At 38.6% G+C, this 22,497-nt stretch overlaps 1 protein-coding gene across 6 annotated transcripts in view; it reads left to right on the top strand.

Moving 5' to 3' along the window:
• Positions 1 to 22,497, top strand: part of NRXN3 (neurexin 3) — a 1,487,041-nt gene that overhangs the window by 1,420,119 nt on the left and 44,425 nt on the right. For all 6 annotated transcript variants that reach the window (XM_054691893.1, XM_054691888.1, XM_054691889.1 and 3 more), the window contains one exon: positions 20,995 to 21,073. In XM_054691893.1, coding sequence (XP_054547868.1) covers positions 20,995 to 21,073 — 79 coding nt within the window. The remainder of the gene's footprint in view (positions 1 to 20,994; positions 21,074 to 22,497) is intronic.

The raw sequence follows: 22,497 nt of genomic DNA, 5'->3' as shown, positions 1-22,497 counted from the left end.
CACTGTGTAGCTTAGAGATCTTGATCCCATAAAAGATTGTCATTAAAGCCACTCTGCTGTATTTAGTTGTTTATTTTTTGCTCAAAGTGATTGAATCAATACTAATACAAACAAGACTCTTTTTTTCTCCTTTCCTCCTTTGAAGACTGGGGGACAACGGGGAATAGGAAAAAGCTAAATAAAGATGTTTGGATGGAAAAAAAAAGTCCCGGAAAATGACATATGGATTTCTTTCAAAGAGGTAGAGTGCAAATTAAAAATATTCTTCTGATACAGTTTTTAAAGATGCCACTGACTCAGCAGATCTGGTTCTTATTGGCTCACTTCCAAGAAGGCCAGTTTGGGAACAGCCCACTTTCACCCACACAAGTTTGCATCCCAGCCAATGCACACAGGCCCCAGGTTCTGTATGGTCAATCCTTAATTCTGATTTTGCCATCCATGTACCACACCACCTCTGTGTATATCTAAGGACTTTGTAATTTTTTTCAAAAATCCCTGCCATCATAATTATTTTATAAAGTGGTTGTATTGAAACCCTTCTCAGAATTAGAAACAAGTGGGAATAAACAAGAGTCAGGACCTTATTATGGGATATTTCTTAGAACAGGATTCAACAGTGGTCTAGGCATATGCAGAGGGGAGTGGGGTGGGGGACAGGCATTACAGAGCTATGGCAGTATGGGAGATGGTGATGCAATTTCTCCCAAAGAGCCCTGCGAGAATATGCTTTGTTTCCACCCTCAGTCGTGAGGCCAGGAGTGAAACACAAGGGACCTAGTTTCAGGAACATAAACTATTTGTCATAATTTGAGTTTCTGAAAACCATGTCAGTTCCCTTTGGTCTATTCAAAAACATTTTGCAAAATTGTTCTCAGGGGCAACTGCGTAATTTGTGGAACCAGGGCAAAAAGAAACTAAGGGGCCTTTTATAGAATGAAAGTAAGAGCAGAAAAAAGAGTGTTGGCAGAGGTGCTGAAAGACAAACTCTTTTCTACAGCCTCTTGACTTGTCCTTGTGTCTTTTATTTGCTTGATCCCATTACCAGTAAAGACAGCTACATTTTATAAATATTAGCATGAATTTTACCATTTATGCTCCACAGTGGCAGTTTTAAATGCCAATTTAAGAATGTTTAACTTATTCGGAATCACCAAAATAACACACTTGATAGTTCAAAACTCATATATACTTATGTCGTTTGTTCTTAGAAAGACTAGAAATACTGAACAAAATGAATCACCTGCTTCATTTCATTTCTTGATGCTTCTTGATGCCCCTTCCACCAACACATTCTAACTTCAGCTTGTTGATGAGTAAGGTAGGGCTGAGAGGAAATAGATCTTGGGGTTGCCCTCTTTCCCTTTCTTTCCATGTCATTGTTTTTAATGTAAGTGGTTGACTCCTTCAGAGAAATAAGAAAAGATGTGATCGGCTTCCTTGGTTCCACATGTCTCAGAACACCATGCCCTTCTCTCTGCATGCTGCACAACTTCTGGATCAAAGGGAGAGTAGAACCTATTGGGATGTCAATGCTCCCACTTATTTAGTAGATTTAACACATACACCTGTGTTTCCACATCACAGGACATGATCTGAAACCCAAAGCGAGGGAAATGCAAATGAGGTCAGCTTGGGACTAAGACTTTATCCCTAGTCAATCTTGCCTAGAAAACAATAACAACCTACCAATAAAAAATATTGAAGATGCATTTAAGTAGATGTTTTCAGTATATACATGGATCCCCACAACCCTGCACTCTTGGAGCATAGGAACTCTATATGTAGATAAGGTGCAGTAATGGGGGTGGATGTACATGGATTTCATCTACTTATACACATGCTCCATTATCTCACTGATACAAAATTCACATTCAAAAAGAAGGTGGGGGGCCTCCCTGGTGGCACAAGGGGTTAAGCACCTCACAATGAAGCAATCCACAGCCTCTGCAGCACGAGTTCGATCCCTGGATGGCGAGGGAGTAACCCACATGGCGAAGCAGACCTCTCCTGTCTCGCCCACTAATCCCCTCAGCAGTGTATTTCAATCTGCCTGTTCTGTTCCCTGCTCTGTCTCTGGAGAATCCTCTCACCCCCAACATCTCTGGCCTGTACCCCAGCTCTTGTTTGCATAAATAAATAAATCTTAAAAAAGAAGGTGGTCAAGAATTTCAAGATGGCAAGACAGAACATTAAATCTAGCGTGTGGCCCTTGTGAGCACGGAGGCCTGTGTGACTGCACAGGTCTCAGGTGGGATAACCCCTGATGTATGTCCAATACCCACTTTGACAATGAATGAGTGTTCTTTATAAACTAAAACAGGGAAAAATTGTTAGTGTCACTGCTCATCAGAAATAAATGAAAAACCTTGCCCCTCCCCCCAGGGAAGTTCTATTGTGCTTGTTTAAAATTGTTTTGAATCAATATCTAAGATGGAGGAAGTGGCTTCTGAGGGTGAGTCTATCTGGATTCCTGAATTTCTCAAGCAAAAGTATCTGAAGATTTTCTCCAGCTTTTGGTTCAACATACAAATCCAAGGACTTTATTTTAATCCATCCTTCAAACTTTCTTTGTGGGTGTTTGGAGTCTGTCTTCTAGACATGAGTAACTGGGTTCAATTCTCAATGTAAAGCTGCAATTCTTTGCATTTTCCTCTCTTGCAGTTTGATACCATGTTCTTCAGCCAACCCTCATTCTTCATACTTTTGGCTCAGACTTCCTCACTGCAGATTACCTGTAACTCCTTCAGAGTTTTATTAAATCAAGTGTCAAGTGTATAAACCTTGCTTTAACTGGTGCTATACTCTGACCTGGCTTTTCTGATATTACATTGCATGGCCGAGTGGGAGATATTCTTTTCAGTGTAATAAGGGGAACACAATCCTGTCTTTTCAGCTGTATTTATATACACTTCATTGGACTTCATTGTTCTGGGCAAGTTTTCCGTGCCCCATACTAAGTCCTGCCTTGTACTGACAGGCTCTGCTTTCTAGTCTTCATATTGTCTAGAACTTGCTTTTCTGTGTTAGTTTCTTATTTACTAGGTATGAACTGCAGGGATGCCTAGTTTTTCAAGGTAGCCATGTTCAGTTCTTTTCTACATTGACAGAATTCACATGCATCACACACTCTTTTCAGTAAAAGTGATCTGCCATAGATAAAATAATTACTAGCTGATATTTGACTCCCAATATCTTGCTATCCTGCCTCTCTTTCTTCTCCTGCTCATCCAGCATACCTTAATTCACTATGACACTAAGATTGAGAACCACTATTTGCTCTGGAGTAATGGCTGTCTTACACCTGTTTTCAGATTCATTGATCAATATCCAGGACTGACTTTTTCCTGCCACTCCTTAATCTCCTCCAATATTTGGGTTTTATTAAGTCTCCTAAGTTGTGATCTCCATCTGCCAGGAAGGGCTGTTTCTTCTGGATTGGGTCATAAGGTTAACTTACACAATGGTTAGGTTCTCAAAAAGAAATACTCTATTTTCCCTATTTTTTTTTTTCAAAAACGTGTTTCTTCTCCTTGAACTGTAGAGCAAAAAACAATATGGAAAAATGAGTCATATAACCATTTTGACTATAAAAATAAAAGCAGGACTTCCCCGGTGGTGCAGTGGTTGAGCACTGGCTTGTGAGGCTGCCCGCAGCCTCTGCAGCGCCGGTTCGATCCCCAACTGCCAGGCGAGGGTCCCACATGGCGCGACAGACCTCTCCTGCCATGCCCACTACTCCCATCAGCAGTGCATTTCTTCGTCAGTCTGCCTGTTCTGTTCCCTGCTCTGGCTCTGGTGAATACTCTCACCCTCCCTCGCTTCTGACTGTACCCAGTGCTTGTATAAAAAAATAAATAAATAAATAAATAAATAAATAAATAATAAATAAATCTTTAAAAAAATAAATAAATAAAAGCACATTGATGCTCCATGATGGAGACTTTTATTTAACATTTTAACATTTAAAGTTAACATTTAGCATTTAACAACTGATACCTATATCAATACTTGTGGAGCATATTAGTATTTGGTCTTGGTCACTTGCTCTTTAGAAACAGAGGCTTGATTGTCGTAATAACACTGGAATAAAAGCCCCACTTGGAAAAGAAATCCCAACTTAAAAAAGAGGGAGTTAATGTAATGGCAAGACCCTAAAAATTCAAAACAAGGTTTGTGGTGAAACCCCAAAGAGTTTACAGTGGAAAGCCAAGCCTTTGTGATTAGCAGCCCCAGAGAGGACTGTACCAATAAGAAAAACAGGCTTTAAAGCCAGACCTTTATATAATCAATAGGAACCTAATCTATTCCTAGAGATGGTATGTGGTTAGGTGGGTACTTTTTTTCTTGCCTTCTAAATAATATGTAATTTCTCTGGGCCAAAAAATAAATTGAAAGGATTTAGAGGGATTTGCTTATCAGTGGAACACCACGTAGCATTACATTCCTCCTGCTTTTGGGAAGGTACATTGAAGTTTGCTTAATCTTCTGTGGTTCAATACTCCTCTTCCCTCTGTCAGACTGCCTTGAACAAAAGATAGATTAATCCCCCCCTTTCCCACTCTCTTCTCCCTCCTCCCTTCCCTTTCTCTTGATCCACCCTTCATTTTTTTTTTTTTAATAGGTGGAAGGAAACATCTTAAAACTGGTAAGAAAAGGGGAAAAATATGCACCATGTTTATTTACATAATGCTAGAACACTTAAAAGGTAGATATAAAGGACCCCAATCCTTGGCACAAAATTTGGTTAAGCTTAGCTTGGGTTTTCTACTGTTAATTAAATCTAGAGTCTGCAAAGGGATTTCCTTGAAGGTTAATTCATTAGCAAAAGTTATTGTAAATCATGCCATTTTTTGGTCCTGCTTGAGTATATGCAGTGTGGAGAAGAGTAAGAAGAATGTATAGGCTATTAAATGTGGATAGAGTTTAAAGGGAAACTGGTGATACTATTTTTCTTGGATTTCTATGTAATCAGCTCTCTTTACTGTCAATATTTTTTTAATAATGGGTACCGTTTATGAACCATTTATTAATTTGAAATATTTGCAGCTACTGTTTTAACAGCTATCCAGTATTTTTTAATTATCCTGGATCAAATCCCTATAATATGAATACCATGAAGATAAGGATTGGGTCTGTCTAGCCCTCAGCTCTGTGCCTGGCACATCACAGACACAAACATTTCTGAAGGAAGATTGAATGAGTCAATGCTTGCTGCCTCACAGAGGTTCAGTGTGGGGAGCAGGATGAAAGTTAGAATACTCAAAGTCCAAATGGGTTGGAACAATGAAAAGCCTAGAGGGGCTACCCCAGGGAAGTAATGTGCAGCCCCATCCAAATGCCTCGGTATCAAGTTCAAAGAAGGTAGGCGAGCAAGTAATGAATGCACATGCTTGGGATGTGTTATTAGGGATGCCTTATCCCTGGTGCAAGCTGGGGTGAAGTGACCAGGGGCAATTGCCTGGGTGGGGGGCTCCATTGTTCCCTGCATGTCAAAACATATTGTCTTCTATTCTCTATTCTTACCTAACTTCCTATTAATCTTTGCAAGTAAGGTATTTTAGCTGATCTTGCTAATCTGGCCATAATGTCTTCCTGGTGTTTTCAGCAGATACAGTATCCCAGTATGTTGCTCACACCAGGATGTGGTCCTGGTGAGAGGCCCCTTGCCTGACTGTACTTTTTAGCTTGACCAGCAAGAACTCTGGGCACCAAGACAATAGCCTCAGGAACAAGAAGGGCTGGGGATCGCACACAAATGCATTCATAAATGAAATAATATTAAGAAAAATGTTTTTTGTTTTTGTTTTTTATAGTGTTTTCTTACAGAGTCTTGTTCCTGTTAGCTAACTTTGTTCATACTGATGCACTATATTTAACCCAGGGCATTTTAATTCTCTTGAAAAATCTTTTCCTTCCAGGGAAATAAGAGCCAAGTAAAATATGTTTGCAGTCATAGCTTGTTTAGTGAATAAGTATTTCCAGAAGTGGGTAGAGAAAAGGTGGTATCTTAAAAATCCACAATGGCATGAGCCCCCCAAAAATGGTTTTAAATTTCATAGGGTATAGTTCTAGTAAAGACTCTTTAGCTCAGAGTAGTGGGACACAGGACTACACAGAAAGCATCTTCACCAGACTAGAACCCTCTTAGTCTCCATCCTTTGGAACCTGTCTCTGACACTTAAGTATGGCCAATTAAAATCACATATGTTTAGTTCTTTAATCCATTTTGAGTTGGTTTTTGTGCCCTGAAACCATAACATACTTAGAAGAAAATATAGGTGAAACACTACATGACATGCACCTCAAAGACATCTTTACAGACACATCACCCAAAGCAGTGATAGTGAAAGCCAAGATGAACAGCTGGGACTACATCAAATTAAAGAGCTTCTGCACAGCAAAAGAAACAATAACCAAAACAAAGAGAAACCCCACCGACTGGGAGAAAATTTTTGCACACAACACTAATGATAAAGGACTGATCACAAAAATCTACAAAGGGCTGATGAGACTCAACAAAAAACAAAGAAAATAATCCAGTCAAAAAATGGGCAGAAGAGCTAAAAAGAAATTTCTCTGAAGAAGAAATGCAAATGGCCAACAGGCATATGAAAAAATGTTCAACATCACTTGTCATCAGGGAAATGCAAATCAAAACTACCATGAGATACCATCTTACACCAGTGAGAATGGCACATATTAAAAAAACTAGCAACAACAAATGTTAGCGAGGTTGTGGAGAAAAAGGAACTCTCCTGCACTGCTGGTGGGAGTGCAAACTGGTCCAACCACTACGGAGAGCTGTGTGGAGATTTCTTGACCTACTAAACATAGAGCTTCCATAGGATCCAGCAATTCCACTCCTAGGTATTTACCCAAAGGAAACAGAAACATCAATTCCAAAGAGCACCTGCACCCCTATGTTTATAGCAGAACTGTTTACAATAGCTAAGCTATGGAAGCAACCCAAATGCCCAAAAATAGATGACTAGATCAAGAAGATGTGGTGCATATACACCATGGAATATTACTCAGAAATCAAAAAAAGATAAACACATGCAGTTTGCAGCAACATGGATGATGCTGGAAGGGATCATGCTCATGAAATAAGTCAGAAGGAAAAAGAAAAATACCGGATGGTCTCACTCATAGCAGGAATTTAGAAAACCTAAATAAGAGAACAGGAAAAAGACTAATCAATGCAAAGTAAAAATCAAAATCAACAAGTAACTATAAACCAGAGACACACTACTGGGGCGGGGGGTTGAGGGGGAAAGGGAGGGACAGGGAGAGGAAGGACTAGAGTCAAAATAAGGGGGGGGGGAGGGTACAATTGTATGGGGAATATAACCAAAATGAAAATGCATACATTGTGCAAAGATGAAAAAAGATGTAAGAATTATATAAAATAAAATATTTAAATATGAAAAAAAATCACATATGTTTCATTTTCTAATAATAATGTCAGTTGTATCTTTGGAGGATGACCATAAAGGGGTGTTCAAAATAACATAGGAGTATAAACAAGCACACTAATGCAATCCTGTCATGTTTTGAGGTTGTGTCTATACATGGCTTGAGTTTGGGCAAGTGAGTGAGAGGATTGGGGAGAGAAGAAGGATGAGATTATCATTTCTAACAAACTGATCCAAGCTTCAGAATTTCTCTAGCTTTGGTTCAGTCTAAAAAGGATCCAGTAACATGTAGGAAGATAACATGTAGAAGGATAATATGTTGTAACAGATAGGAGGGTTATTTACTAGCATTAGTCAAAAACGGAGCCATAGGGGCCTCCCTGGTGGCACAAGGGGTTATGTCTCAGCACTATGAAGCTATCCGCAGCCACTGCAGCATGAGTTTGATCTCTGACCAGGGAGGTGACCCACATGGTGCAGTAGACCTCTCCTGTATTGCCTGCTGCTCCCCTCAGCAGTGTATTTCAGTCAGTCAGTTTGTTCTGTTTCCTACTGTCTCTGGTGAATCTTCTCACCCCCACACCTCTAGCCTGTACCCCAGTTCTTGTATGCATAAATAAATAAATCTTAAAAAAAATGGAGCCATATAATTGTAAGAATTTGATTTAAAAAATCTTAATAGATGCTTTTAAATTGAGATGATCAAACTTTTCAAACCTCTCCTAAGGTTGTAGGTTTGCCTGGAGTTAGAGAGTTCTTATTTAATTAAAAGTGTCTCCAACATCCTTTATTTAATTAGAGAATCAGTGATTGTGAAGCTGGTTGAGACCCACCCTTATAGAAGATACATAAAACTCCACATCCCTCTCAAAATGGAAGTAGAGTTGAGAAAGAACTAAAGCCCCAGCATTTGAAGAAATTTAATTCTTTTTAGCATGAAGCAGCTGCAAAGATCTATGGCTGTTTTCTGTGGGACTGCAGAATATTTATGGGCCTTTCTCTTTTCCTTTTTCACTGGAAGAAAGGCCATCATCATTCTTGAGTGTGTTATTTATAATTTCATAAAGCTGTTCTGTGGCAGGACTTATTTTATCTTGTGCTTAATCTCGGTCAAATAACCATGCTTCCAAGGAGCTGGGTGGAGAAAAATGATTATTCCCTCCAACTGATTAACCTATTCTCAGTATAAGATAAAGGGCTAAAGGGTGGAATTTGAAGTCACAAATAGGCATCTAGGCAATAAGGAGGGCACATGGTGAAACTATCTTGAGCTGTTCTGACCACATCTGCAGACATTTTTCTCAGTGTCAAATAATAGACAACAATAAAGAATGATGTAGAAACACCCCTGTGCTAAGATAGGGTAGAGTAAATAATTAGAACCAAGTGGTTATAGAAACAATAAGTCTTTGGAGGAAAATGAGAAGCCAGGCTTTGTGAAACTGAGGGAATTGGAAGGTAAATATGTCTATAAATTTACTTGGGTGGACAGAGTTTTGAGCTTTCTTCTATCCCAGTTTATTCAAAGGTAATTTCAATAAACATTCATAGGGGAAAAAGAATATAAATGCAATAAAAAAAAAAAACCTTTCAGGAAAGGAACAAAAAAGGTTCCCGCCAGAGAGATATTTTATTGAAAGTTATTATAATACCTATCTTTAGTTTTATGAGTCCTAATACAGAAGCAAGTAATTTCAACATGTGGATTAAAAATATGAAATACATATTTTAAAATAGGATAGTATGAATTATTATTTTTAATATAGGACTTGCCTAATGTATAGGGACAGAGAATCGTTTCCTTCTCTTAAAGAAGCAAGGTACAGTTTTGAATGTGCACTTTGAAGGAATAACCCAGCCTGACCTTGCACTCGAGCCTGATCCATGTGTCCAGCTCCCAAAGGAAATGTGATGGATGATGCTGATGACATGACAGAGGGGAAGAAGGAGAAAAGTCTGATAGAGCAGGGTACTAAATTGGTGCTCATTATCCCAGTTTTCATGAACAATACAATAACTCAAGGAGCTGTCATTCTAGTGTATCTCTTCATTCCAGCCACTCTGCTACTCCCAGGCGTACAAATACACTGCTTTTGCATATCTCTGAGCCCTGGCAAAAACTTCTTTACCTTGAATGCTCTCGCCTCCCACCCACCGCTCTCAACTGCCCCTGCTTGACTTCCTACCGCCTGTCACTGAGGGCTCATCTGCCACTTCTGCTCTGCCTAGAACTATCTCTGTTCCCCTGCTAGGTGCTCCTTTAGTGCCTTAAGCTTGCTCATGTCATGCCATCTAGTTTACTATGTCCACTTTGCCCGTGTATTTGGCTGTCTCTTCTGAGATTGGATTTCCAGAGCAGAAGAACTGTGTTTTATCTATCACTTTATCTCCTGTAACTGTAACAATCCTTGCCACATAGGTCTTCAATAATTATTAAATAATTATTTATTTATAAATGATTATTTATTAAAGTAATAAAGGAGTTAATTAATAAAGCACACTGATGTTCTAGAAACCCAGTTACTCTTCACTTATTTAGATAGTTTTGGTTGTTCTTCCTTGAATGACTTATAGAGAAGTGTTGATATTTGATACATGATATGTAAGCAATTTAAATTTGGGAACTAGGAACTTTAGATGATGGTTATGAAAGCAAAAATATAACCGTGACATGGAAGGCACTTAATGAACACGTTGGACATAACATGTGAACAGTTTCCTGAGGTAATGCTGTCATTTGGTGGGCAGTTAAAAGCAGTGGTGTCACTACAAAAGTCAACACCCCTGGTTATTTTGACAACTAAAAGTGTTAATATGCATTAACTGTTTAGCACCAAGTCTAAAGAATAAGTGTTAAGAAGTGGTCAATTTTATTAATAAGCATGATTCTAGATAGTTCAAATATATTTTTCTTTTTAAGAGTACTAATTGTTTTTCATGGTAAGAAATTATGTTTAAACTTGAAAAGTGGCTGTGACTGTAGGAAAACACACACACACACACACACACGTGTAGGGCCACTGCATTTGATTCAAAGACAAAGGCCTCAACTTCTACTGAGTCTGTGACATAGTAGCGAAACTCTCACCATCACAAATGCAGTAGTGAAAAAGTGTGCCTTTTCTTCAGTGTTAGGTTCTTAATTTGCTTATTTTAGGGGAAATATGCAGACAGGAAAAATAAAAAAGCTATGGAAAGAAAAGATTTCTATGAGTAATTTTGAATCAAATTATCAATACTTTAGTGTAAAGTTCATATCAGCCAAAAGCTTTGTCTCATAGTTTTGGGACTTTTTCAGAGAGTGTGGAAAGAAGTAGTTAAAAATATCCCTAAATACAGCATTCTTTTTTTTTAAAGATTTATTTATTTATACAAGCACTGGGTACAGTCAGAAGCACGGGATGGTGAGAGAATTCACCAGAGCCAGAGTGGGGAACAGAACACACAGACTGATGAAATACACTGCTGAGGGGAGCAGTGGGCGCAGCAGGAGAGGTCTGTCACACCATGTAGGACCCTCGCCAGCAGCCAGGAATTGAACCAGCACCTCAGAGGCTGTGGGCAGCTTCGCAGCCCAGTGCTCAACCTCTGATTCCCCCCACCTCCTAAGGTGCAGTCTCCAGAGTTTTAGTTTCTTTCCCCAATGCACCTGTGCACCATCACCTCAGTCCCCTGTGCTCCTCCCTCCCTCCCTCTGATCCCTCTCCCTCCTCCTCCCCTGCAGGATGTCTCTGATTTATAATTGTCCATTTCTGTTTTATTGTGTTTTGTACTATTATTATTTTTTTACACTGATGTCTTACTTGGTTCCCCTATATTACTACCATAAGTGAAGCCATCTGATATTTTTCTTTTTCCTTCTGACTTATTTCACTGAGCATAAGTCCCTCTAGTTCCATTCGCGTTGCTGTGATTGCTGAATAATATTCCATTGTTTATATATACCACATCTTCTTGATCCACGCATCTATTTTTGGGCATTTGGGTTGTTTCCAGGTTTTACCTATTGTAAATAGTGCTGCAATAAACATAGGGATACAGATGTTCTTTTGAATCAATGTTTTTGTGTCCTTTAGGTAAATCCCTAGTAGTGGAATTGCTGGGTCACATGGTAGCTCCATTTTTAGTAGACTGAGGAACCTCCAGACAGTTTTCCATAGTGATTGGACCAGTTTGCACTCCCACCAGCAATGTAGGAGAGTTCCTTTTTCACTGTATCCTCACCAACATTTGTTGTTGCTTGTTTTTTTTTTTTATATGTACCATTCTTACTGGTGAAAGGTGGTATCTCAATGTGATTTTAATTTTCATTTCCCTGATTATAAGGGATGTTGAACATTTTTTCATATGCCTGTTCACTTCTGCCCATTTCTTGACTAGATTGTTTATTCTGTTTTTGTTGAGTCATGTGAGTTCTTTGTATATCTTTGTGATCAGTCCCTTATCAGTTGACTGGGGTGCAAAGTTGTTGTTTTTTTTAATCCCAATCAGTGGGGTGTTCCTCTATTTTGGTTAATGTCTCTTTTGCTGTGCAGAAGCTTTTCAGTTTGATGTAATCACAGGTGTTTATCTTTTCCTTGACTTTCTTTGCTTTGGGTGACGAATCTTTAAAGATGTTATTGTGATGTATGTCTTATAGTGTTTACCTATATTTTCTTCTACATATTTTATGGTTTCAGGTCATACGTCCAGTTCTTTTATCCATTTTGAGGCAATTTTTGGGCACAGTGGAATGTAGTAGTCTAATTTCATTTTTTTTGCATGTGGTGGTCCAGTTTTCACAGTACCCTTTATTGAACAAACTGTCCATGTTTCATTGCATATTCTTAGCTCCTTTTTCAAAGATCAGATCAGTTGTCCATATAAGTGTGGTTTTATTTCTGGTCTCTCTATTCAGTTCCATTGGTCTGTGTGTCTGTTTTTGTTCCAATACCAACCTGTTTTAATTATTATGGCTTTGTGGTATAGCTTGAAGTTTGGAAGTGTGATACCTCCTTTCTCCTTTGTTTTTTTCAGTAGAGATTTGGCTCTTGGTGGTTTTTTGTGGATCCATATTAATTTCATGAGTATTTGTTTTATTTCTTTGAAGAATGTCATTGAGATTTTTATTGAAATAGCGTTGAATCTGTGTATTGCTTTTGGTAGGATGGACATTTTAATAATGTTAATTCTTCTGATCCATGAGCAGGGGATGTCTTTCCATTTCTTTGTGTCTTCTATTTATTTTAACAGTTTTTTATAATTTTGTTTGTATAGGTCTTTGTTAGGTTTATTCCAAAGTATTTGATTTTTTTTTGTTTCAATTATAAAAGGGATGGTTGTCTTGATTTCTTGTTCAGATTGATTGTGTATAGGAAGGCTAGTGATTTCTGCATGTTGATTTTGTATCCTGATACTTTACTGAACTGGTTGATTATTTTAAGTAGTTTTCCTATTTTCCTGTGGAGTTGTTAGGGTTCTCTATGTATATTATCATATCATCTGCAAATAGTGATAGTTTGACTTCTTCTTTCCCTCTCTGGATTCCTTGTATGTCTTTCTCTTGTCTTATTGTCCTGGCTCAGACCTCCAGTATTATATTGAAGAGCAGTGGTGAGAGAGAACATCCTTATCTTGTTCCTGATCTTAAAGAAAAGGCCTTCAGCTTTTCACTATTAAGAATAATATTGGTGGTGAGTTTTTTGTATATAGCTTTTATGATGTTAAGGTATGTTCCTTCTATGCCAAGAATTTCAAGGGCCTTCATCATAAATGGATGTTGGACTTTGTCAAATGCTTTCTCAGCATCTATTGATATGACCATATGATTTTTATTTTTCTTTTTGTTGATGTGTTGGATTACCCTGATCGATTTTCATATGTTGAACCATCCTTGTGGCCCTGGGATGAATCTCACTTGGTCATGGTGTACTAACCCTTTGATGCATTGTTGGATTCTGTTGGCAAGGATTTTGTTGATGATTTTTGCATCAGTGTTCAATAGGGAGATTGGCTTGTAATTTTCTTTTTTTGTGCTGTCTTTGTTTGGTTTTGGTATCAGTGTAATGTTGGCTTCATAGAATGTATTTGGTAGTATTCCTTCTTTTTCAATTTTTGAAAGAATTTGTGTAGGATAGGCACTAATTCACTGCTGAATGTTTGGTAGAATTCATTTGTGAAGCCGTCTGGGCTGGGCTTTTGCTTTTGGGGAGTGCTTTGATTACTGCCTCAATTTTGCTGCTTATAATTGGTCTATTTAGGTGTTCTACTTCTTCTTTGTCCAGCTTTTGATGTTTATATCATTCTAGGAATTTGTCCATCTCTTCTAGGTTGTTGAATTTGTTTGCATATAAGTGTTTGTTGTAATCTCTGATTATTCTTTTGATTTCTACTGAGTCTGTTCTAATTTCTCATCTTTCATTAATAATGCTATTTATATGTGTTTTTCCCATTTTTTCTCTGTGAGCCTGGCTAGAGGTTTGTCTATTTTGTTTGTTTTTTCAAAGAACCAACTTTTGGTTTCATTAATCTTTTGGATTTTTTTTTTATTTCCATTCCATTTATTTCTGCTTTGATTTTCATTATTTCCTTTACTCTACTGGCTTTACGGGGTTTTTTTTTGGTGTTCTTTTCTAGCTCTTTGAGATGTGAGATTAGGTTGTTTCTTTTGCTGCTTCCCATACATTCTGGAAAGTGGTGTCCTCCTTGTCGTTCAACTCAAAGTATTTTTTAATTTCTTCTTTGATCTCCTCATTCGCCCAGTGGTCTTCCAGAAGTGTGGATATCAATCTCCATGAAGTGGGAGGGCTCCTTGTTTTCTTTTCATGATTTATTTGTAATTTGATGCCTTTATGATCCAAGAAGATAGTTGGAATGATTTTAATCTTCATGTATCTGTTGATGTTTGTCTTGTGGCCCAGTATGTGATCCATTCTGGAGAATGATCCGTGTGCGCTTGAGAAAAATGTGTACTCGTATTTTTTTGGGTGCAGTGTCCTATAGATGTCTGTTAAGTCCATGAGTTCTATGTCTTTATTTAAGGCTCTAGTGTCTTTGTTTATTTTTTGTCTTATTGATCTGTCCATTGGTGAGAGTGGGGTGTTGAAGTCTCCCACTATACATGTATTTTCTTTAATGTCTGTTTTCAGAGCTGATAATAACTGTCTAATACATTTTGGTGCTCCTTCATTTGGTGAGTATATGTTGATGAGTGTTATATCTTCCCGATGTATTGTCCCCTTGATCATAATGTAGTGTCCGTCTATGTCTCTTTACATTTTTTTTTAATTTGAACTCTATTTCATCTGATATAAGTATAGCTGTTCCTTCCTTCTTTTTTGGTCCATTTGCTTGTAGGATTGTTTTCCAACCTTTTACTTTCAGTCTGTGTTTATCTTTTGTGGCTAAATGTGTTTCCCGGAGACAGCAGAAGGATGGATTTTGTTTTTTAATCCAGCGTGCTACTCTGTGTACTTTTATTGATGAGTTTAATCCATTTACATTTAGAGTTAATATTGATATGTTGGCATCTGTATTTGCCACGTTTTTGTCTTTTTTGTGATTTTATTTCTCACTTTATTCTGTTCTTCTTGAACATTCCTCGTTGGTTTTGGCTTTAGGACTTCTTGTAGAATTTTTTGGAGTGGGGGTTTAGTTGTAATGAATTTCTGGAGTTTCTTTTTGTCTGAGAAGGTCCATATTTTTTCTTCATAGAGGAAGGAGAGCTTTGCGGGTATTCTTGTTTGGCATTTGCTGTCTTGAAGTTTGTTGAATATGTTACTCCATTCTCTTCTTGCCCATAGTGTTTCTTCGGAGAAGTCTGAGGTTAACCTGATTGATTTTCCCTTATTGGTTATCTGTTTCTTCCCCCTTGCCAGTTTCATTATTTTTTCTTTGTCTTGAACTCTTTGCAAGCTTTACTATTATGTGTCTTGTTGTAGTTTTCTTTTCATTGTGGTAATTGGGTATTCTTCCCACTTCTTGTATGTCTATATTCATCTCGTTTTTCATACTTGGGAAGTTTTCTTCAATCATCTCCTTGAATAATTTCTCAGATTCTTTGTCTCTCTCCTCACCTTCTGGCATGCCTATAACTCTTATATTTCCTTATATTCAGGGATCCCATGCCCTGAATTCTATGTTCTAGTTTTCAATCTTAGGGTCTCGGATCCAAAATGACGGATGTCACCCTGTGCAGTGCCCACTATTATGGCACATCCCATGCCCCGAATCTTGTGCCAGGCTCTCAGTTCCAGAATGAGGTCTTGCTCCACATCTTGTTTCCCTTCTTACCCCCGTTTGCATGGCCCACCCCCTCTCAGAAACTGAAGGTGGTTTTGGAAATCCTGGCTTCCAACTGTTAGGAAGTTGGTGATTTTATCCTGACCACTAGGTAGCACCAGAGATCTTTCCTAGTATCCTTCCAGAGCTGTGCTTTTTCCCATGGGTCTCTGGGGAACTGAGTGGGGGTGGCGTGGAATGGTTCAATGGCGTGGGTGTGCTGTGTCTGCCCTGTACCACATGTCATGGGGATCCCATGCCCCAAATTTTGTGCCCTTGGTCTCAGTTCCAAAGCCCTCAGATTCAGCATGTAAGTGGTAGCCCAGTTCAGTGTCTGCAGAAATGGCACCTTTTGCACCCCGCTCCTGTGCCCAGGCACCTGGTTTTTGATTACTCAGTGAGGGTCATTCACCTCAGTGAAAGTTCTCACGTGTCTTCTCACAAACCTAGGTCATGGGCACAGGGATGTGGGCAGCCCCAATCCATGCATGCTTTTCAAGCACACCGCTTTCCATACAAGCTTACCAGCTGGCCTTGGGCTATTTGCAGGTCTCTCCATGGAGTCCTTATCTTCCTCTAATCAAATACAGCATTCTTAATCCCAAGTTCTTTGCAAATCATAGCTTGCTGCCCTGGCAGAGCAAATCTTTCTGTAACTACACCGTGTTCATGGCAGTCCTGGCAGTGTCCAACCCAGGTGCTCTAGGTTAACAGGGGTTACCACATCAGCAACAAGGGGGCTGAAATATTGTCATTGGTTTAGGAGTTCCATTGGCTGTCATGGAAAAGGGTGATGATGATGTTAGAGGGGCAGAAAAGAAGGGACTGTATTCACATAAGACCCACAAAGAATGTGTGGAAGCTGAGCCACTGGGAGCAGATCATCTTCTGGGTGATTTTTTAAAGCTCTATTAGCATCTTTTTTTTTAAGATTTATTTACTTATACAAGAACTGGGGTATAGGCCAGATGTGCAGGAGGGTGAGAGGATTCCCCAGAGACAGAGTGGGGAACAGAATAGGAAGACTGACTGAAATACACTGCTGAGGGGAGCAGTGGGTGAGACAGGAGAGGTCTGCTGTGCCATGTGGGTTGCTCCCTGGCCAGCCAAGGATTGAACTAGTGCTGCAGAGGCTGCAGACTGCTTCACAGTGTGGTGCTTAACCCCTTGCACCACCAGGGAGGCCCTCCATTAGCATCTTTATAAGTGTATTTTCTTTATCATTCTTCATGACAGATACAATCAGACACGGTGTTTGTACAAGTGGATGAAGGTAATGAATTATCAAAAACAAAGAATAGTTCTAATGGCAGATGAATTATTAAAAATAGAGATTGCATGAGCAGATAGCAAATTTATTTAAATCAGAAGTGACCGCCAGGTTCAGCATTATTGTGATTGTTGAGTAAGTTAGTGTTTGCTAATATTTATTGAGCATACACCATATGCCAGAAACAGAGTTTCACTTTTAACATTTTGAGGAACAATTGTGGGGGACAGTTGTTGGGGGAACAGTATGTCCTGAATGAACTCTACGACCACTAATGCTTTATGGACTCCACCCCCACCTCCATGCCAAAGAGGTCGCAGGCACCTAGAACTACAACTTCCATCATGGCATGGGTCTGCAGAACTTTTGACTTCTTGAAAGGGGGACTGCTGGCAACTAAGGGAGGCGTTAAGGAGCCATGCTTGATAGAAAAGGAAGGATATGTGGGCTGGAGGGAACTTGTTTTTGCCTGCCTTCAGCATGTACCTGGGGTCATAGCTCAGGTGTTGTTACCAGTAGGACCTATTGACCAGTTAATCTCTCTCTCTCTCTCTCTCTCTCTCTCTCTCAGTGCTCCCTCTCTTTTCATTTCCCTCGTAAATAAACACTTTTTTTGTTTATCTTACATATTAAAAGGACAGGTTTATTAGGAAAAGGAGAAAGAAAAAGAGAGGTACCTACATAATCAAAGGTGGGCTACTGTAAATAAACGTTCTGTTAACTTTTCTCTGTGTGCCTGACTTTGGGTCTTATTCTTAGTTGTTGTTTTTTTTTTTTTTTTTTTTTTTCAAGTGTGTAGATAAGGACTCATATCCAAGCCATCCCATTTCCTTTTGGGATTGCCCTGTAACAACATAACATTTAAATCACATACCCAGCTGATAATAAGACACTCTGTGTATCCCAATTTACAGACGAAGACATTGAGGCTTGGAGCAGGGAAGTAAGTTGCTTTCAAGTCACTAGTATATGTGGAAGAGCTGGGATTTGTAGTTGTCTAGAATCTTGCCTACTCTTACCACACTATGCTGGGCTGCCTTTCATTTAATTTTCTTTGCATCTTGGCCACCATTTATAGAAGCTACTGGCAGTATGTGCATCTGTTACCTAGAGGAAACATTGAATTCATCCATATACATATAGAAGATCAGCAGAAAACAAATCTCTAAGAAGTGGGCCAAGGGGATAGGTAACTGGAAAGAAAAGGAGTCAGAGATTAAAAAAGTGTATGTGTGGGGCTGCAGCGGGACTTAGGGACATATTTTAGGGACAGAAGTAGAGGTAGTGATGGGGAAGGAGTGGTGGCGAAGGTCATCTATACCCAGTTCCCCTGGGGGGAACTTACTTAGTATTAAAAGAAGCAGAGGAAAACTGAGGAAGAGAAGACATATGCTTCCAACTCAGAGGTTAGAATTGTTCTTGGGGAGAAAAAAATTCATTTTTATGGTCAATACAAATTCAGAGAACTGTCTTAGAATTAAGATTCCACTAATATTATGTTAATGCATTTTCAATTGGGTGTATGCATTGTTGTCATGCACTTGCTAATGAACTTTTAACATTGTGTGGCCTTCAGCTCTTGAGGCAAGAGCTGAATTTTCATTATAGCACCAGCTTTCACTAACTACTAGGGAACCAAAGCTAGTTAAGCTGTATGCAGGCTATTCTTTAAGGTCATCATAATCAAGGCACCAACAATTAATTTGCAATTGATTATACATAAGACATCTATTTTCAGTCTCTTTTTCACTGTCACACTCTAAGGAATTTTTCTAACTTTTCCCCCCCATTGCCCTCCTTCAATTTTATACCACATACACACTGTATATTAATTTAAGTACTGTGGGGTTTTGGCAGGTCAAAAACATCATAATATCTAAGAGACCCCTCTATCTTCCCCAAACATTTTTTTTTCTATTTGGGGGTTGTTATCCCACCCAAATAATGCATGTTTTAGACTACCAAATGATGAGTGTAACCCTTCCAAAAATGGTGTTTGCCTCTTATACCTGTCTTCTGCATTTGTAAATTTAGTATTTACTCCCTACCACTTCCATTCCCAAAATATCTGGGATAAGATCCTATTACAACAGGAAAATCCAAGGGAGTATGCCCCCCAGGATACAAAGACAGCTTCAGCTGCTAAAATGAAATGCACACTTCAGGAGTGTCTAATTGCAAAAAAATAGTATGCTTGAAAATTCTCTTTTTTGTTAACTTGAAGGAGGAGCAGGGAATGAAGTAGCTCTCTGTCCGATGTAGAATAAAGATCAATAACATGGTTTAAGGCACCTCTCTGCCAATGTCAATTAAGTAAAATCAATGGCCTGTTGTGGTTTTTCTACTCTTCTTTGCAGTGAACAGTAAGTCTATGCCTAGAATATCTGTTTCAAAAAGGGTGTGGCCTGTGCGTATATATGGGGTGCCGTGTGTTAGGATTAAGGGCGGCCATAACAAAGTACCACAGACTAAGTGACTCAAACAACAGAGAAATATTTTCTCACAGTTCTGAAAGCTAGAAGTCAGAGATCAAGGTCTCAGCAAGGTTGGTTTCTTCTGAGGCCTGTCTCTTCAGTTTGTGGGTGTCAATCGATCCTTCTTTGTGCCCCTACATAGTCATTTCTGTCTGTTCTTAATCTCATCTCTTTATAAGAACACTATATCCAAATGCAGCCACATGCTAAGGTACTAGGAATTCAGACTTTAACATTTGGGGGGTTGGGGGGAGACACAGTTCTGCCCATAACATCAGGTAAGGACTATGAAAAGTCTGTGTACATAAAAAATAATAGGCCACAAAACATCTTTTCAAATCTTTGGTTTCTTACTAGCTGTGTGTCCTTCAGGAGTTCACTTAATCTCTCTGAACTTCAGTTGTCTTCAAAAGTATAGTAATCATCTTGTCTCAAAGGAGTGTAATGAGAATTGTGTCCAATTCATTCACTTTAACTGATAAGGATATATACATTTCTAGCACAGCCTCTGACTTGCAAATGCTTTTCCTCTTGCACATGGATTCAGACTTCAGTGCCTTGGGAATAATAGAACCAACAAGTCAGTTAATATTATTACCATCAAGAAGGGAAAAGAAAACATTTATTGAACAACTATTATATATTGAATACTCATATATACAAAGTAGGGCAAAGATTTATTTTACATAATATTAATAGATTAATTAATTCAACAGCATTTATTATGCCTGTGCTAGATACCAGGTACAGAAAATGACCCTCCTATATCTCTGTAGCAAAAGCCCTCCTTACTGCCAATACCTATGCTCGCTGTATTTCTTGCAACAAATTCCCACACATTGGGGCATTTCAGCCAGACTCATTTTTTTTAATCTCATTGGAAATTATTATTGTTGCAATCAATTTTTTTTTCCTTTTGCTTTCTTCAGAAACAGTCTTACGTGTGTCCAGAGGCTATGGTGTTGTATCTTTCTGCTGGACTACATTACTAATTCAGCTAATTGCAGCAATTACATGAAGAAATCACTGTTGTTGAGAGGAACCATTATGTTGTTCCTGAACAGACTGCATTCCACAGTGCCCATTAATTAAGCAGCCTATAGATTCACAACCGTGACTTCTACGCTGGAGACCATGTACCATCTGCAGTGAAGCCCTGGCAGAGCTGCAGCGTATTATGTGCTGGCTTGCACTTCTGTTTCCCCCCCCCCCATTCTCCATAGCCCTGCTCCTGCCCTTTTGATGTTCCACATTGAACTGTCAGTCAGAATGGACCAGACTGTTCAATGTGACTTGCAGGGATGGGATAGACTTGAACCTCCTGGAACAACGTAGGGTCTTTCAACTTCACATAAGAACCACACTCATTGTCTGCACTCAGAGCTACTCACAGTTACCCAGGAGTTACAAATTATCCATGTTCCATCATGCCCTCTATAGAGAAGTAAAGCAGTCACATTGATGGGAGTCAGGGCACAGCAATACATCTTTGATGTTTTGTTCATTGGTTTCCTTATCTCTTTTCTTTTCTCTTTCTTCCCCCACCCCATTATATTTTCTTTGACATGCACAGCCAACATCAGATGACCTTGTTTCATCTGCTGAATGTTCAAGCGATGATGAAGACTTCGTTGAATGTGAACCTAGTACAGGTAGGTTAGGTCAGTCTTGTTTTGCTTGCTTTATTTTTTTCATTTGCAAAAAACAATACATACATATATGTGAATATACATGTGTTTTATATATATTATAGTGTGTTAATGTGTGTATTTCTTATATCTATATATGTATAAACATACATATATAAATATTAATATATTACAAAAAGCATCAAATCCCATGGAAAGAGTCATAAGAGGCCATGGAAATTTAAAGTCAATCCCTTGATAGTTAAAGAAAAATACATGGTTGCTGACCTAATTTTAGGCATCCATTGCCCAAATTAACTACTGGAACAGCAATTGTTTTGTACCGGTGGCAGCTATGAAATTGACATGGGGGTGGGAACATGAACAAGTTGGTATTAGAATGACATCAAAAAACCATGAATCCAAAGTGGAGCCATAAAGATCATTTAAACCTCATGAATTTTTCTTACTGGCAAATAAAACCAAACCAAAAACCAAAACCAAACCACCACCACAGCCAAAAAAGCATTTTCCATGGGATTTCAACAGCAATTAACATGGTATTATATTTATACTAATTTTGTTCAATGTGTGTTTAGAGAACTTGTGCAGCAATATAGCATAGTAAACACAAAATTAGTACTGAACCATGCCATGTCAACGGCTGCGATGCTTCAAAATGTATCTCCTGTGCTGGAGTTGAGCGGACTTTGGCAATTAGAAGCTTCAGTGTGTTCCCCATTTGGACCCAGATACATTTTGATGGTTTATGGTCTTTATTTATAGTGAGCTATATATGATAGAATGTCCAGCAGGCAACTGCAGTCCCTGATTATGTCTTAGCAACTTCCCCAAGTCATTTGTTTTGAGACTTGCTATAAGTTCAATATTTATGTATATATATATAATAGAGAACAGATATCATCGAATTTCTGTGTATGTTTAATAGAATTAAAAGCTGGAGTTGGGTTAGGATCTTATTTCTGCCAAGGCAAAGATAAATAAATAGAATTTTCTAGTTGGTTCTTTGGGTTGTTTTACTATATTTTCCTTTTCTTTAAAAAAAGCAAGCCATTAATTACACTTTCTTTTGCTAGTTCTAGTGAAATTTAAGCTTCATGAAAAAAATAATATAACCATAGTAAAAACGTTCCATTTCTTATCTCAAAATGATTTACAACTTTTCAAATTTTGTGGAAGCCTGACTGCTTGGTATCTTGCAAGTGGCTTTGGATCCAGGAAGTTCTATGGGTTACTGTCCTTTAATTATGGGGACAGATTAGGAATATGGAGGCCTTCGCATTCTAGAGTTACCCATCCCTTTGGGAGCTCAGCAGTGTAGAAGAAAAGTAAATGTGAACTGACTAGTCACATTTTTTACTTTTCAGATTATTGGGTAATAATCATGACATACTGAGGTTTTAACTCTTAAGGACAGATACGTTCAA

Source organism: Talpa occidentalis, unplaced genomic scaffold (genome assembly GCF_014898055.3).
Source record: "Talpa occidentalis isolate TD23 unplaced genomic scaffold, MPIMG_talOcc4v2.1 talOcc4.11, whole genome shotgun sequence".
NCBI lineage: Eukaryota > Metazoa > Chordata > Mammalia > Eulipotyphla > Talpidae > Talpa > Talpa occidentalis.
The sequence above is the reverse complement of the archived record's forward strand: the minus strand, read 5'-3'. Positions and strand labels throughout refer to the sequence as shown.